The 15,383-nt window shown below is 44.6% G+C and overlaps 1 protein-coding gene across 1 annotated transcript in view; it reads right to left on the bottom strand.

The window, feature by feature from the left end:
- Aco2 (aconitase 2) overlaps positions 1-15,078 on the bottom strand; it is a 42,557-nt gene extending 27,479 nt beyond the window's left edge. Inside the window, exon 1 of the mRNA XM_057791501.1 lies at positions 14,990-15,078. Within this exon, the coding sequence (XP_057647484.1) occupies positions 14,990-15,025 (36 nt within the window). The 5' untranslated portion in view covers positions 15,026-15,078. The remainder of the gene's footprint in view (positions 1-14,989) is intronic.
- Positions 15,079-15,383: the final 305 nt, after the last annotated feature.

Genomic DNA, 15,383 nt, shown 5'->3' with positions numbered 1-15,383 from the left:
TTGCCCACAGGACATTCTAGTGGATTATTTTCTCAGTTGAGGTTACATACATTATTTATTTTTGTAAACTGACTGCCCTAAGCATCAGTTAACTTAGAAACAAAAATAACAATACCAGTGTCTAGGCTAGCAGGCAATACCAGAAACTGTAATGCTAATTATAATGCCAACAACAAGGAAACAGTGCCAATACTGAAAACTAAACTTAAGAAAAAAACACTGAGGTACATTGAGATGGTTCAGTGGAAAAAAGTGTTATGCAAATCTGATCACCTAAATTCAATCTCCAGAATCCGCAGTAGAAAGAGAGAACCAACTCCTACGCCTTGTCTGTCCCTGACCTTCACATGTGTACCGCGGCTGGTATGGAGTCAGAAGACAACTTCTAAGAGTCGGTTTTGTCCTTCCACCAGGGGGGTCCCAGAAATTGAACTCAGGCTGTTAAGAGAGAGTTTAATGACAGGGCATTACCCAATGAACCAACTCACTGGCCCATGTACTAACTAAAATAAATAAATACCGATTGTTAGGTTGAGTATATAATTCAGTTGGCAGAACACTTGCCTAGCATATACAAAGTCCAGGCTCAGTCCTGGCACGACATAAACTGGGCAAGGCGGTACACACCTGCAATCTCAGCACTTGGGAGCCGCAGACAGGATAACCAGGAGTTTAAGGCCAGCCTGGGCTATAGGAAACCCTCTCTCAAATAACTATGATGCTGATGACAAGAAAACAAGGACAAGCCGGGCGGTGGTGGCGCACGCCTTTAATCCCAGCACTAGGGAGGCAGAGACAGATGGGTCTCTGTTAGTTCGAGGCCAGCCTGGTCTACAAGAGCTAGTTCCAGGACAGGCTCCAAAACCACAGAGAAACCCTGTCTCGAAAAAAAAAAAAAAAAGAGAGAGAAAAGAAAAGAAAACAAGGACAAGAAATGTGATAGAGACTGGACACATGATTCAATGGAAAAGTGTGTGTACCTTGCTATTCACACGGCCATACACATCACTTTCACACACCCAAACACCCTAACATTTTGACATTTTCCTCACCAGCTAGTCTTTTCTCCCCCTCTCCTCTTTCCACCCTCTCCCTGAAACAGGGACTCACTATGTAGCCTTGGCTAGTCTCATACTCAGAGATCCACCTGCCTCTGCCTCCTGGGTGCTGGGACTAAGAGTAGGTAGCGTCACTGATCACTCATTTTGGGATTTTGTTGTTGTTTTGCAACAGGGTCTTACTGCGTAGATTCAGCTGGCCTGGAACTTGCCTTGAAGACAAAGTTGGCCCTGAACTCAGAAATCCACCTGCCTCTCCTGAGTACTGGGATAAAAAGTATGGTATCGCCGGGCGTTGGTGGCGCACGCCTTTAATCCCAGCACTCGGGAGGCAGAGGCAGGCGAGTCTCTGTGAGTTCAAGTCCAGCCTGGTCTACAAGAGCTAGTTCCAGGACAGGCTCCAAAACCACAGAGAAACCCTGTCTCGAAAAACCAAAAAGTATGGTATCACAGACTACTCTATCCTGCTATCACAGACTACTCTAAAGCCACACCTATTTACAGACATGGCTGATTTATTTGTTTTGGGATTTTCTCTTTAAAAAGTTAAAATTTATTGTGTGTATGTGTACATGTGTGTTGAGAGGCTCCTGGGGCATATCAGAGAACAACTTACAGGAGCCAGTTCCTTTCTGTCTGCCACCTTGGTTCTAGAACTGAACTTAGGTAGTCAGGCTTCAAAGCAAATACCTTTACCCACTGAGATTATTAGCCTAGATTTCATTGGTTTTATTTTTTTATTTTTATTTTTGGTTTTTCGAGACAGGGTTTCTCTGAGGCTTTGGAGCCAGTCCTGGAACTAGCTCTTGTAGACCAGGCTGGTCTCGAACTCACAGATATCCGCCTGCCTCTGCCTCCCAAATGCTGGGATTAAAGGCGTGCGCCACCACCGCCCGGCAATTTTACTGTTTTTTTTTTTGTTTGTTTGTTTGGTTTTTTTTTGGTTTTTTTCGAGACAGGGTTTCTCTGTGGTTTTGGAGCCTGTCCTGGAACTAGCTCTTGTAGACCAGGCTGGTCTCGAACTCACAGAGATCCGCCTGCCTCTGCCTCCCGAGTGCTGGGATTAAAGGCGTGCGCTACCACCGCCCGGCGATTTTACTGTTTTTAAGGCAGGGTTTCACACTATAGCTCAAGTAGCCCTAGAACTGTATAGCCAAGATTGGCCTCAAATTCAAGATGATCCTCCTGCTTCTCAAGTACAGGAATTACACATGTGAGCTACCATGCTTGCCTTGTGTACCTGATTTTCTGAACCTAGATGAAAAATCTAATAACGTTGATCCTGGTTTACCATCTTTCCCATCAGTTTCTGCCTATTTCCAGTCCCTGTGGTCTACAGGAGTCCTGGTGTCCAGTCAGTACCACATGGTTCCTGAATGAGAGGCATGTTGTCTCTACCCTGTTGTCAATTTAAATGTCAAGCAAGTTAATGTCTTAGCTCTTCATTTACATGACACTTGTGATGGCTATTCTTTGTTATCAACTTGATAACTGGAATGAACTACAATCCAGATATGGAGGGCACACCTGTGAGTTTCTGTTTTGTTTGAAGTGGGAAAATGCACTTCTAATCCAGACCTTAGAGGTAGGATGTCACTTTTAATCCAGACCTTGAGGCGAGAAAGACACATTTTTAATCTGGGCCACACCTTCTGGTGGAAGTTTATAAGGATGTAGAAGAAGGAAGCCCTTGCTCTTCACTTGCTTGCCCTCACCTTGCTAGTACATTCATTCCTTTACTGGCATTGGAGTCTTCCTCAGGATTCCAATATACACAGACCAGCTGAGACACCAAGCCCTGTGGGACTGAGCAACTACTAGATTCTTGGACTTTCCATTTACAGCTAGCCAGTGTTGGATTAGCTGGACTGTAGCCATTCCAATAAATTCCATATATATATAATATATATAATTTATATGTGTATATACAATTTGTATGTGTAAATATATTTACATAAAATATATAAGTATATAAAATATATACTTTGTTTTGTTTTGCTTTTCAAGACAGGGTTTCTTTGTTCAGTCCTGGCTGCCCTGGAACTCACTCTTTAGACCAGGCTGACCTCAAACTCACAGAGATCCCTCTACCTCTGCCTCCTGAGTGCTGGGATTAAAGGTGTGTGCCGCCACAGCCCAGCTTTCATTCATGTATTTTAAATGTCCCACACAGTCCTTAAGCAGCAAGCAAGATGCGAAGCTCTGATACCTAGCAGAGTTCCATGAATGCAAGGTATCTTTGGTTGCATTTAATTAAAGTAGGTTGGTGAAAATAGTGAAACTGATTTCTTCAGGACATGACAGAACAGCCAGGTTGTCCCTAACACAAAAGTCAGGGTTGAGTGGCAGTTCAGTTTGGTGGCTGTTACACTAGTTGGACATGATGAGTACCCAACAAAGAGTGTTGACAAAGAGATCAACACTGACCTAACCAAACATCTGTCCTCATGAGCCTGTCTAGACGGGTCACATTTGGATGTCCAACCTAAAACTCTTGCTTATTGTGTGTGCAGCTGGCAGACACTGAGAGGGCCAGGCTTCCCAGACACAGCATGGCACTCTAGTGACTGTGGACCACATTATAAAAGTCTCAGTACATGGTTTTGACCTCTGCCCAGGAGAGGATGGGTGGCCTCTTCCACTCACCTCTAGTCTCCCAGAGGTTGCTAGAAGACTCTCTCCTCCATCATAGCTCACTGTGAAATGGACTTTTAGTGCAGGCCCCAGACCTAGAGCAAGACTCTGAACTTCTTGTCCACAATCTAGATGACTCTCACAGGCTAGTCCACAATCCTGGTGCCACAGTCATTAGCTCCTTTTGCTTGGGAGTCACCGTCTCTTACAGTGTGCAGGAAAAAACTCAAGAGGAATGGCACCAGCAGCTGATTCTGTTTTTCATCCTGTGAGTGACACGAGGTGATCACTGTTTTAACCGCACCAGTCTGTGGCCCTGCTAGTGTGAGCCTGACAGTGCTGTGTTCATTTGTATGTAATTGGTCCTCATAAGCTCATAGAGAGTGGCATTATTAGGAGTTGTGTGGCCTTGTTGGAGGAAGTGTGTCACTGTGTGGGTGGGCTTTGAGGTCCCTTGTTTGAGCTTAGCTCAGTGTAACACATAGTCCACTTCCTGTTGCCTTGATCAAGATGTAGCCAGCACCATGTCTGCCTGCATGCCACCATGTTCCCCACCATGATGATAACAGACTGAACTTCTGAACTGTAAATCACACCTCAAATAAATGATTTTTAAATTCATTTTACATACCAACCACAGTCCCCCCCCTTCCTTCCACTCCCCCTTCAAATAAACGATAATAGACTTAACCTCTGAACTGTAAGCTGCCACCTCAAATAAATATTTTCCTTTATAAGAGTTGCCATGGTCACGGTGTCTCTTCCCTAACTAGGACAGTCATGCTAATTTTTTTTTTTAAGACAGGGTTTCTGTGTAGCTTTGGATATCCTAGGACTTTCTCTATAGACCAGATTAGCCTTGAACTCAAGAGATTCACCTGCCTCTTCCTCCCAAGTGTTGGGACAAAGGTATGTGCCACCACCACCCAGCATGTTAAATGTTTAGCTTGATTTTTAGCAATGGGAGAGTCACAGAAACTTTAAACAAGATCATGAGATTAGAGGTGATTTTTTAAAAAAATCACTGTGGCTATGCATACAGTGCATTCACAGTCACAGGAAGTACCGAAAGGCTGTTGGTAGCTTCTCACACAACCTTTCCTAGTTATGCAACACATCTGTAACACCTGAGCCAAGAAACCTGACAGACACCAAGGAAGACATCCCTACAATGCTATCTTGTTGGGTCAAGATCAGTGAAAGCCCATAGCAACCTTCACAAAGATCATAAAGAAGACTTCTGGGTGGGCAACCAACAATAAATAAGGACTTCTGCTTGGGATGCCTGGTTGAGAATTCACAGAAGAGGGTGTGTGCAGGCATAAAAGCCAAAGCCGGGGAGGACTACTCAGGGTAAAAAATGATGACATCTTGAAATTTGCAGGCAAATGGATAGAACTAGAAAAAAACCATACTGGCTGGGCGTAATGGTGCATGCCTTTAATCCCAGCACTAGGAAGGCAGAGGCAGGTAACTCTCTGTGAGTTTGAGGCCAGCTAGGTCTACAAAGTGAGTTCCACAGAGAAACCCTGTCTCGAAAAAAACCAAAAACCAAAATAAAACAAAACATACTGAGTGAGGTAACCCAGACCCAAAAAGAAAAATACAACTTATAGTCACTTATATAAGAAGTTTTTAGACATAAAGCAAGGAATAACCAGCCTATAGTCCACAACCCAGAGAACCTAGACAACAAAGAAGACCCTAAGAGAGAAATACATGGATCCACCCAGGAAAGAGAAAAAGACAAGATCTCCTGAGTAAATTGGGGAGGGGGGGAGGAAGGGGAGTGGGAAAAAATGTATCGCTCAATTAAAAACAATAAAGTATAAAATAATAATAATAATAATAATAAAGACAGAGCAGGGGCCAAACTTGGTAGAGTTTCATCCCAGCACTGAGGAAGGAGGCAGGAGAAATGAGAGTTCAGACTGGTGCTATAGTGTAAGACTTTGTCTCAAAATGAAGCACAACCAGACAAACCAGACAAAGGGCAAGACATGGTTAAAGGTAGTATGGCTCTGTCCCTAAACCTGAACTCTAAACGGTGGTTTTTCAAGAGGAACAAATCCTGCCCCTAGTCTGTGCTGCACCTGTACCTTAATGGTGCCTGGCTGGTACAATGGCAGATTCCTCCCATCCTGCCAAGCCTAGGTTATACCATAACTACCTGTTATTGAGCCACCATGTCAACGAGGCCTTGTCCTCAGCAAGCCAAGGAGCTCGATGTGGCTGAGCTACTCAAGAGATTGGATTCCTGGGTCAGGAGGAGGTCTCCTGACTTACTTCACTGAGGGACAAGTCACTAGGTACCTGTCAGCATGCCCATGTGGGATGCTCCAATACAAAGAACAGGTACAGAAATGACCTCCTTCTAGGTCTGGGTCCTCTCTCTTAGAATTTAGACTCCTGAGCTACGGGACCGTGGGATTCCTGACCTTTCTTGAGCCTTGATTTCTCTTCTGTAACAGAAAGAGAAAACAGCAAAGATTACCAGGGTCGGAGAGCACGCAGTTTTAAAATGGAAAGACCCAAAATGATAACATAAAACTGCCAGTGTTTCCCCATACACAGTGGCTGAGAAAAAAAAGGGGAAAAAAAAAAAAAAAAACAAACCTGCCAGCGGGGGCTGGGAAGAAGAGGTGGGAAACTCCTGGGCTACCATACTTTGTTAAGAGGAAATATAAAAGATGGCTTCAAAAATACAGATGGGGTCAGACTCCTGGCTATTCCTGACCATGGCCTCCACAGTTCCAAGGCTCACTGCTCTCAGCAACTAGTTACCTGCTCAGCCCTTCCTGGCAGGAAAGCCTCAGGGGGAGCTCCTTCTAGGTGGGCAAACCAGGAATGACTGTCAGTCAACACTTTGTGGAGTAGAAACATCTTCCCACACCTCCACTGTAGCTTCTAACAACATTTTCCCACCCCCGGTGATAGGCAACGCTTGGCAAGTCTCCTAAGAATTCAAAGCTACACAATTCCCTCTTGCCAGCAGGCAATCAGCTAGCTCAGTTGCTATGCAACCAGCAGGAACAAAAGTGGTGCAGCCCTTTCCAGAGACATGGAAAAGTACGGTGAGGAGTTATGCCTCCCTAGTCCCTCTAAATGTCTACCAAAGACAGCAGGGGTCTTTTAAGAAACAGGCCAATTTATTCACTCATCCATCTAATTCCCTTTTGCTGCTGCCTTCAGCAGCAGAGACTGGGCATGTCGTGTGCTGCATACAAATCCCGAGCCCTGCTCTGGCCTGCAGATTAGGCAGTAGTTCTACAGCAACACACTGAGGAGAGGCACCCTGCAAAGCTCCTCAGGCAGCCTATGCGCTCAGCCAAGAACAAAGTTGCCCTGTGAGACCCATATCTCCACCTTACTAGTATCTGGGGCAGGAGGCAATCGCAGCCCCTAGAGACATACAACAAAACCAGCTGGGGGGGGGGGGGGGCAACTGAACTGTGTACCCCATATCCAGAGACCTGGTTTCTACTCCCTACCCCCAGGGGAGGGCTTCAGGGTAAAAGGTTAGCTAAGTGATCAAAAGACCAAGTTCTATAGTCCAACATGTGACTCTGTAGTGTACTACCTGTGACCTCAAATGACTTAACCTTTGTGGGCCTCAATTTCATCATTACAAAAACAGGCTGGGAATGTTGACATTTTAGGGTTGCTGTGAAGGACAAATGTGTAAACCCTGGTAAAAGAAAATCTAGGACGGATCTCTGAGTTCAAGGCGAGCCTGGTCTACAGAGCTAGTTCCAGGACAGTCAGGCTACACAAAGATACCTTGTCTCGAAAAACAACAAACAACAAAAACAGAAGACCTAGGTCTGTGACAGGCGGAAGGACCTGAACTCAGTATGTGACAGTTGCGAGGCTCCCTGTTCTCCAGGCCTGAAGTGGTGGCTCCAACATCAACACCAGCCATGGGTAGATTAAACACTCAGGGGGCTGAGTCTGTTTTGAGGCCATAGCATTTCCATCCACCGTTTGCTTCAGCCCTGTATTACAGTATTTAAATTACGGTTCCCTCATAGCATGGCTGACAACCATATGTAACTATAGTCCCAGGGGATCTAATGCCCTTTTCTAACTCCTTGGCACCAGGCACTCAACTGGTGTAGATACAGGGAAACATTAACACAAATAATAAAAAAATAAGCTGGGTGTCAGTGGTGGCATCATTTGCTGAGGAGGGGTGGTGGCACATGCCCTTAATCCCAGAACCCTAATTCCAGCACTCAGGAGGCAGAGGCAGATGGATCTCTGAGTTTGAGGCCAGACCGGTCTATAGAGAGGCTTCTGGTACAACCAGGGCTACACAGAGAAACCTTGTCTCAAAAAACAAAAACCTAAAATAGGGCAGTGGTGGTGCACACCTTTAATAACAGCACTCAGGAGGCAGAGGCAGGTGGATATCTACGTGTTCGATGCCAGCCTGATCTACAGAGCAAGTTTTAGGGCAGCCAAGGCTACAAAGAGAAACCTGGGCTCAAAAACACACACACACAACTCTAAAACAAACAAAAACAAATCTTTTAAAAAAAAATTTAGGTGGTGGTAAGCACCTGTAATCCCATTAATTTATTGCGTTTGCACGCATGTGTGCACATGTGAAGGTAAGAGGAAAGCTTATAGGAATATGTTTTCTCTTTCCATCATGCTGGTGACAAGCTCAGACCATTAAACAATCTCACCAGCCCTAGACTCTATCTTTTTTTTTTTTTTGAGACAGGGTTTCTCCATAGCTTTTGGTTCCTGTCCTGGAACGAGCTCTTGTAGACCAGACTGGCCTCGAACTCACAGAGATCCGCCTGCCTCTGCCTCCTGAGTGCTAGGATTAAAGGCGTGCGCCACCATCGCCCAGCTTGGACTCTATCTTTTAGATGAAGGACCTAAAGATAAATGCTAGACAATAGAGGCTGTAAACTGGCTGGGGTTGGGAGTTGAGAGACAGAAACTAACATATCCTATATGGCATAACCCACATCTGATTTGTCCCAACTGTCTGATACACACAATGCCATGCCTATCCTATGAGACAGAAAGTAATATGCCCATTTCAGAGAGGAATCTGAGGATCTTAACTACTGCTTAGATCATTCCACATCTGTTGACCTCTTGCTCGAACTAAGCCTTGTAAAATGACCTTAAGAAAGTAAAATCACAGGCTGGAGAGATGGCTCAGTGGTTAAGAGCATTGCCTGCTCTTCCAAAGGTCCTGAGTTCAATTCCCGGCAACCACATGGTGGCTCACAACCATCTGTAATGAGGTAATGAGGTCTGGTGCCCTCTTCTGGCCTGCAGACATATACACAGACAGAATATTGAATACATAATAAATAAATAAATAAATAAATATTTTTTTTTAAAAAAAAGTAAAATCACCATGCCTTCCAGAACTCCAAAACAGTTTGGTTTTGGTTTTTATTTTTGGAGACAGGGTTTCTCTGTGTATCTTTGGAGCTTGTTCTGGCACTTGTTCTGTAGACCAGGCTGGCCTTGAACTCAGAGATTTGCCTGCCTCTGCCTCCCAAGTGCTGGGCCCAAGATAGCTTTTTTTTTTTTTCTTTTTGGTTTTTCGAGACAGGATTTCTCTGTGGTTTTGGAGCCTGTCCTGGAACTAGCTCTTCCAAGATAGCTTTTATAGGTACACTATAGGACACCCCTATAAGATTCTGTGCCTATTTTCAGTGTTGGGAAGGGCTTACTCATAAGATAAGAAATGGGATCAACAAGAAGGCTCAGAAGATAAAGGTACTTGCTGTCAAGCCTGATGACCTGAATTTAATCTCCAAAATCCACATAATAGAGAGGTAACTTACACAAGTTGTCCTCTGCTGTGCACACGCACTGTGGCACATACATACACACTCGACAAACAAAAAAAGAAACTTCACCGCTGGGCGGTGGTGGCGCACGCCTTTAATCCCAGCACTCGGGAGGCAGAGGCAGGCGGATCTCTGTGAGTTCGAGACCAGCCTGGTCTACAAGAGCTAGTTCCAGGACAGGCTCCAGAAACCCTGTCTTGAAAAACCAAAAAAAGGGGGGTGGAGAGATGGCTCAGTGGTTAAGAGCACTGCCTGCTCTTCCAAAGGTCCTGAGTTCAATTCCCAGCAACCACATGGTGGCTCACAACCATCTGTAAAGAGGTCTGGCGCCCTCTTCTGGCCTTCAGGCATACACACAGACAGAATATTGTATACATAATAAATAAATTTAAAAAAAAAAAAAAGAAACTTCACAAATCTTTTTTCATCTTCATTGTTAAGGTTTGTGAATCCCAGACTAGTCTCAAACATGCACACATATACATCCACACCAAACACATATATGAACACACACACACCAAACAGATCCTCTCCACTGCCAGAACTCTAATCTCACAGATCCCAGGTCTCCCTGCCTCCTCTGTGACCTCTGATGGTCCAGCACTTTACACAGCAACTCAGTTTCTTTTCCTCAAGTATAAGTCAATCATGTTATCCCTGATTTAAAATGGTACAGAGCTGAGAGCACTGGCTGCTTTTCCAGAGGACTTAGGTTCAGTTCCTAACACCTCACAACTGTCTGCAACAGCAGTCCCACAGGGTTTGCTGCCCTCTTTTGGCCTCCATGGGCACTGCATGCATGTGGTGCATACATATAAACTACACAAATAAAATAAAAAGAAGAATCATTAAGGAAAAGAGAAAGAGAGAGAGCAAAGAAAACCACCCAGTGGATTTTCCTCTGGGTGCTCAAACAGAAGTAAATGAAGTTCCTTAACTGGTCTTCACGAACTCACCAATTCCTTCTCGTGACACAAATGAGCTTACCCTTACCCTTAACACACTAGCTCAAGCCCATCAGGTACTCTGGTTATGTCGCTGCTTTTATCTCACGTTTCTTCTCCCAAAATACTGACTTGCTATCTTATTATCAGCTAAACGTCAGTTCAAAGGTTATCTCCTCTGCAGTCATCCCAAACCACCGAGAGCTCAAATTCTGACACATTCCCACTCCTTACTCTTTACCTCTGATCTATTTCCTCTTCATTCTTCTTTACCTTATCTTATTCTATTTCTCTTCATACCAACCAACCTCTTTTGTTTGTTTTTATACAGGGTTTCTCGATTATATAGCTCTGGCTTCCTGTACTCGCTACATAGACCAGGATATCCTACCCAACTCAGAGATCAACTTCCCACTGCCCCACCATAGACAATGCTGGGATTAAAGGCATTTACCATCACCTGACATAACCAAATTTCTTATTTGTCTACTTGGCCATTTTCTATCTCCCCACCTCCCTCAGGCTCAAGAGCAGCTGCATTGGCAAGTATGTGCTACTATACCTAGCTTAGCTCCCCTAAGCTTGTTTACTTCTCCCTCCCAGAGCCTAGACCATAGCTGAACAGCAAGCTTGCAATACACATCTTAGAAGCAATTGGTTCAGATAGCAATGCTGTGCTCTGCTAGTCCTCTACACAGTATCCTGATACCTAAATCGGAGGGGTCTAAAGTTGGTCCTGTAACTCTTCACCAACTTTTTCAATTTAAACCAACAGTTGACCCTAGGAAGGCTTCACAGTGAATTTACCACCAGAAAAACCTTTTTAAAATTCAAAGGAAGAGGTGTTTTATCTTGTTTTTTAAAAATGAAATTTTGTAGGAGACTTCTACCACAGACGTCAGACTTCTTTCTAGTTAACTACCATTATAGAACTACATGCAAGTTGCATGATTTTACCAAGGTCATACAGAACCCAAATTCCAGTATATTACTGCAAAGTCAAACATCTAACAAATACATCTGAAGCACCATCCTTTTATTTATCACCTACAGTCATATGGACAAAAATAAACATTAAAAGAGTAAGCATGGCTTTAAAAAAGTCTTAGCCTCTATTTTCTTCCTTTTTTAAATTATCTTTATTGTACATGCTTTGCTGTTTTGCCTGCGTGTGTGTCTGTATGGAAGGTGTCAGATCTTGGAGTTACAGACAGTTGTAAGCTGCCACGTGGGTGCTGGGATTTGAACCCAGGTCCTCTGAAGAGCAGCAGTGCTGTCAACTGCTGAGTCATCTTTCTTCTGTTTCTTTCTACATGTAACAAGTACTAGAAAAACGATAGAATGTGTGGAATTCAGCACTGGTCTCAGGTTAGGAAGCCAGTGGTGTTCTGATGCAAGGCTAAGTCTCACTGCCAAAGGGAAGCAACACACTGCCACTTGCTGCCCTCAGGTTTTGGAATCAGAAATGTGCACATCCAATCACATTAGATCTACCAAAAAGTAGTGGTAACAGTGTATTTATCTTGTTTTAATAAGTATATAGAACTGTCACTGGTGTCAGCTAGGGTTTTGATCACTTTGCAACTGTTACTTGTTTAAATTGATATATTATGGTATCTAAAAGAACAAGTACAGAGAGAGATGGAGTAACTTGCTGAATATCAGAGTTACTTAATAGAGTTACTTAATAATAAGTCAGGATATAAACCCAGATATTCTGATGCATGAATTCATTCTATTAGTTTTTATGCTGTATTTTCTTTCTGTTTCTTCACCTGAAACACTACAGCTCATAGGTCTGCCTTACCCCAGGGTCATAAACAACCAGTAAGGTAAGTAAGTGCTGGTGTTAGTGGCAGGAGTGATACTAACCATCTCGTAACCATCCTTCACACTTGGTTCAGCCAAAAGAAGAGGAATAAATATTCAGGCTGAGAAAGATCTCCAAAGATACAGTACAATAAAGTAAACATTCCACAAGAACAGGAACTGGAATCTAGTAAGATGACTCAGTGGTTAAGATTACTGGCTGCTCTTCCAGAGGACCCAGGTTTGACTTCCCACACCCACAGGTGGCTCGTGACCATCTCTAACCCCAGTTCCAAGGAATTTGAATCTTTCCTCTGCTTTCCGTGAATAAGGCATGCATGCCCATGGTGCATATACACACATGCAGAAAAACACCCACACACACAACATAAAATAGTAAAACTTTAAATACACTGGGAGGGGACTAGAGAGATGGCTCAGAGGTTAAGAGCACTGGCTGCTCTTCCAGGGGTCCTGAGTTCAATTCCCAGCAACCACATGGTGGCTCACAACCATCTGTAATGAGATGTGGTGCCTTCTTCTAGTGTGCAGGCAGAACACTGTACACATAATAAGTAAATAAGTAAATCTTTAAAAGAAATACATACATACTTACTTACATATGTACATTGGGAAAAAAACAAAAACTCTGGGGTTGTCTTCTTACCAATTTTTCTATTAGCCATGATGGCATGTGTCTATATTCCAAGCACTCAGGAGACTAAGGCAGGAAAATTGAAAGTTTAAGGCCAGCACAAGGAACACAGGTAAGAACCAGTCTTAAAAGGAAGATCAAAACGAGAAAGAAGAAAAGAAAAAGTCAGTGATGTTTATGAAGTACTCAGTGCATGCTAGAGATTGACTAGACACAGCCACCAAGGTACTAACCATCACTTCTCAAATGCATCAAGCATAAAAGCGGTCAATGAAAGATGTTCTGAGTACAGAATCACGGAGCATCACTTGAGACTGCCTCGCTGTGGGTGTGGCAGCATATGGCATAGGACATACTACTCCTCATTCACCTTAGCTGAATGAACATCTAAGGGACTGTGATTGTAATCCTGACTCCAGCAGTCATTCGGTCTCTCAAGGGCTTAGATTCACCACATGTAAAGGAGGTTGAAGGACATCACTGTAAACACATTCTAATTCCCCATAATTAAGTGCTCAATAAACATGTCTAATGAAGCCCAATCCCAACTGATAGACAAAGGACATAGGAAGTTACATTTGCAAGGTCATGGGATCAGAGCAGGGCATGAACTATAGCCCAAATCTCGTTCTCCACTATTCTAACACACACACTTTCCATGGTCCAAATGGGACATTATATCTTTGTTCCATACTTAAAAGTCATTTATCCTACTAAACAATCTTTTCTGGATTCCACTAAATCACAGAACAATAGGATCAGGACAAAACACCCCATACTATCTAAAGAAACAAAGGAACCGAAGAGATAATTCAGCTGCAAATCCCTCACCTTGGCCAAAATTCCAAAGATTTGTTCAGATAAAGAAGAGTTTTATTTTACAGTTTGATCTTTAAGTAATGTGATAAAAGAATAACTTCAAATGATAATACTTCCTGAGAGTACAGCACATAACTTTTTAAAATTAATTCTATGTTAAAAGCTGTGCCACTTGGTCCAAAGCAGATACACAAAAGATTAACCAAAAATGTCTACAGGTATTTCATTGCTTTATTTTTATTGATGAAACACACACTTTTACAGTAAACTTCATATACCTTCTTAGGGTTGTCAAGTTAGGAGTGAAAAGCCATCTGCCAGTCATAGTCAACTTTCTAGAAGCGTCCTAACAGAAGAGTCAAGGTCAAACTGCTGAGTCTTCTCATCTTTCCGCCTAGTATCTGAAAAGCAACTAACTGTGAATTCGAAATACTTGACTTTGTACCCTTGACAAACAGAAACGACCACACCCTGGTTCAGGCAGTTCTGTGGCATTAGGCTGCCGTGAAGGAGGTGAACGGAGGGCCTGCAGGGTCACTGCTCAGGCCACGGCACTTTAGTGACACCGTGAAAGCCAGAACTTTCATCCACTTTTCTGCAGTTTTACCACCTATCGAGTTGGGGGGAAAAAAATCACCTGACATCTATGTCGCCAGGTAAATATATAAATCAAGTACTATTAGTCTTGACGTGTGGTACCCAGGTGAGAGCACTGTTTTCATGATTATTTACTACAACGGGGCCCAGAATGCGCTCCCCTTCTTGCATCTGTGACCCCGAGTGTCCTCAAAAGGTAGTACTGGGTGTAACTCCAGGCCGGGCAACCACAGAAACGCACGGCTGGCAAGTCTCTGCTGGTGATGGGAAGTAACGGCTTCCAGAACCCGGCTTGGAGGAACCCAAACCACCGCGCCCCCCAGTCACCTTGTCCTCACCTTGAGGAACAGAAAACCATCTTAGGGGAGCGAGCAACTCGGCCCTCAGAAACTAAGGGGTGCCCCCACCCTTTACCAGGCTGCGGCTGCTTAGACTCTAGGATCCGGCCGCGCGGGGACGGAGACTGGGAAGTGACTGGGCCAGGGACGCCTTGACCTAGGACGACGCAGGAGAGGACAAGGGCGCTGGGCCGGCGGCAGGGAGAGGTACAGCCCCAGGTCGAGCCCGCCTCGCCCGGCCTCGCCTACCGCCGCGGGCAGAGCAGCAGGCTCCCCGCCCCCGTGAACCCACACATCTGAGCTCGCTCACCTGCAGCCGGGTCACCAGCAGGCTGTAAGGCGCCATTTTGTGCACTGACAAAGATGAGGTCGCGTGAAAGTGACGTGCCACACGGCGTATTTAAAGGCCTTGGGAGGGGCGTGGCTTCCAGAGGGGCGCGTCACGCTGACGCGCGGATCTGCCTCCCGGAGCCAGGGTCCAGGGAGCTCAGTGGGCGGGACTTCCAGGACGGGCAAAACTGGAAATTGCCAGTTTGGCTTTGCGCGCGGTCCTGTCACCTTTGTACTTGGGACTGGGAGCTGGAGGAGAATCAGGGGTTCAAGGTCATTCTTCACTCCCGAGACTCATAGGAGACACCCCCAAACCCGCATTCTTTGAGGAAGCATGCATGAGGCCCTGGCCTCAACCCCGAACACAAAAAGTA

The sequence above is a fragment of the Chionomys nivalis genome, chromosome 17, assembly GCF_950005125.1.
Source record: "Chionomys nivalis chromosome 17, mChiNiv1.1, whole genome shotgun sequence".
Classification (NCBI taxonomy): Eukaryota; Metazoa; Chordata; class Mammalia; order Rodentia; family Cricetidae; genus Chionomys; species Chionomys nivalis.
Note: the sequence above shows the minus strand (reverse complement) of the source record. Positions and strands in the feature narration are given on the sequence as shown.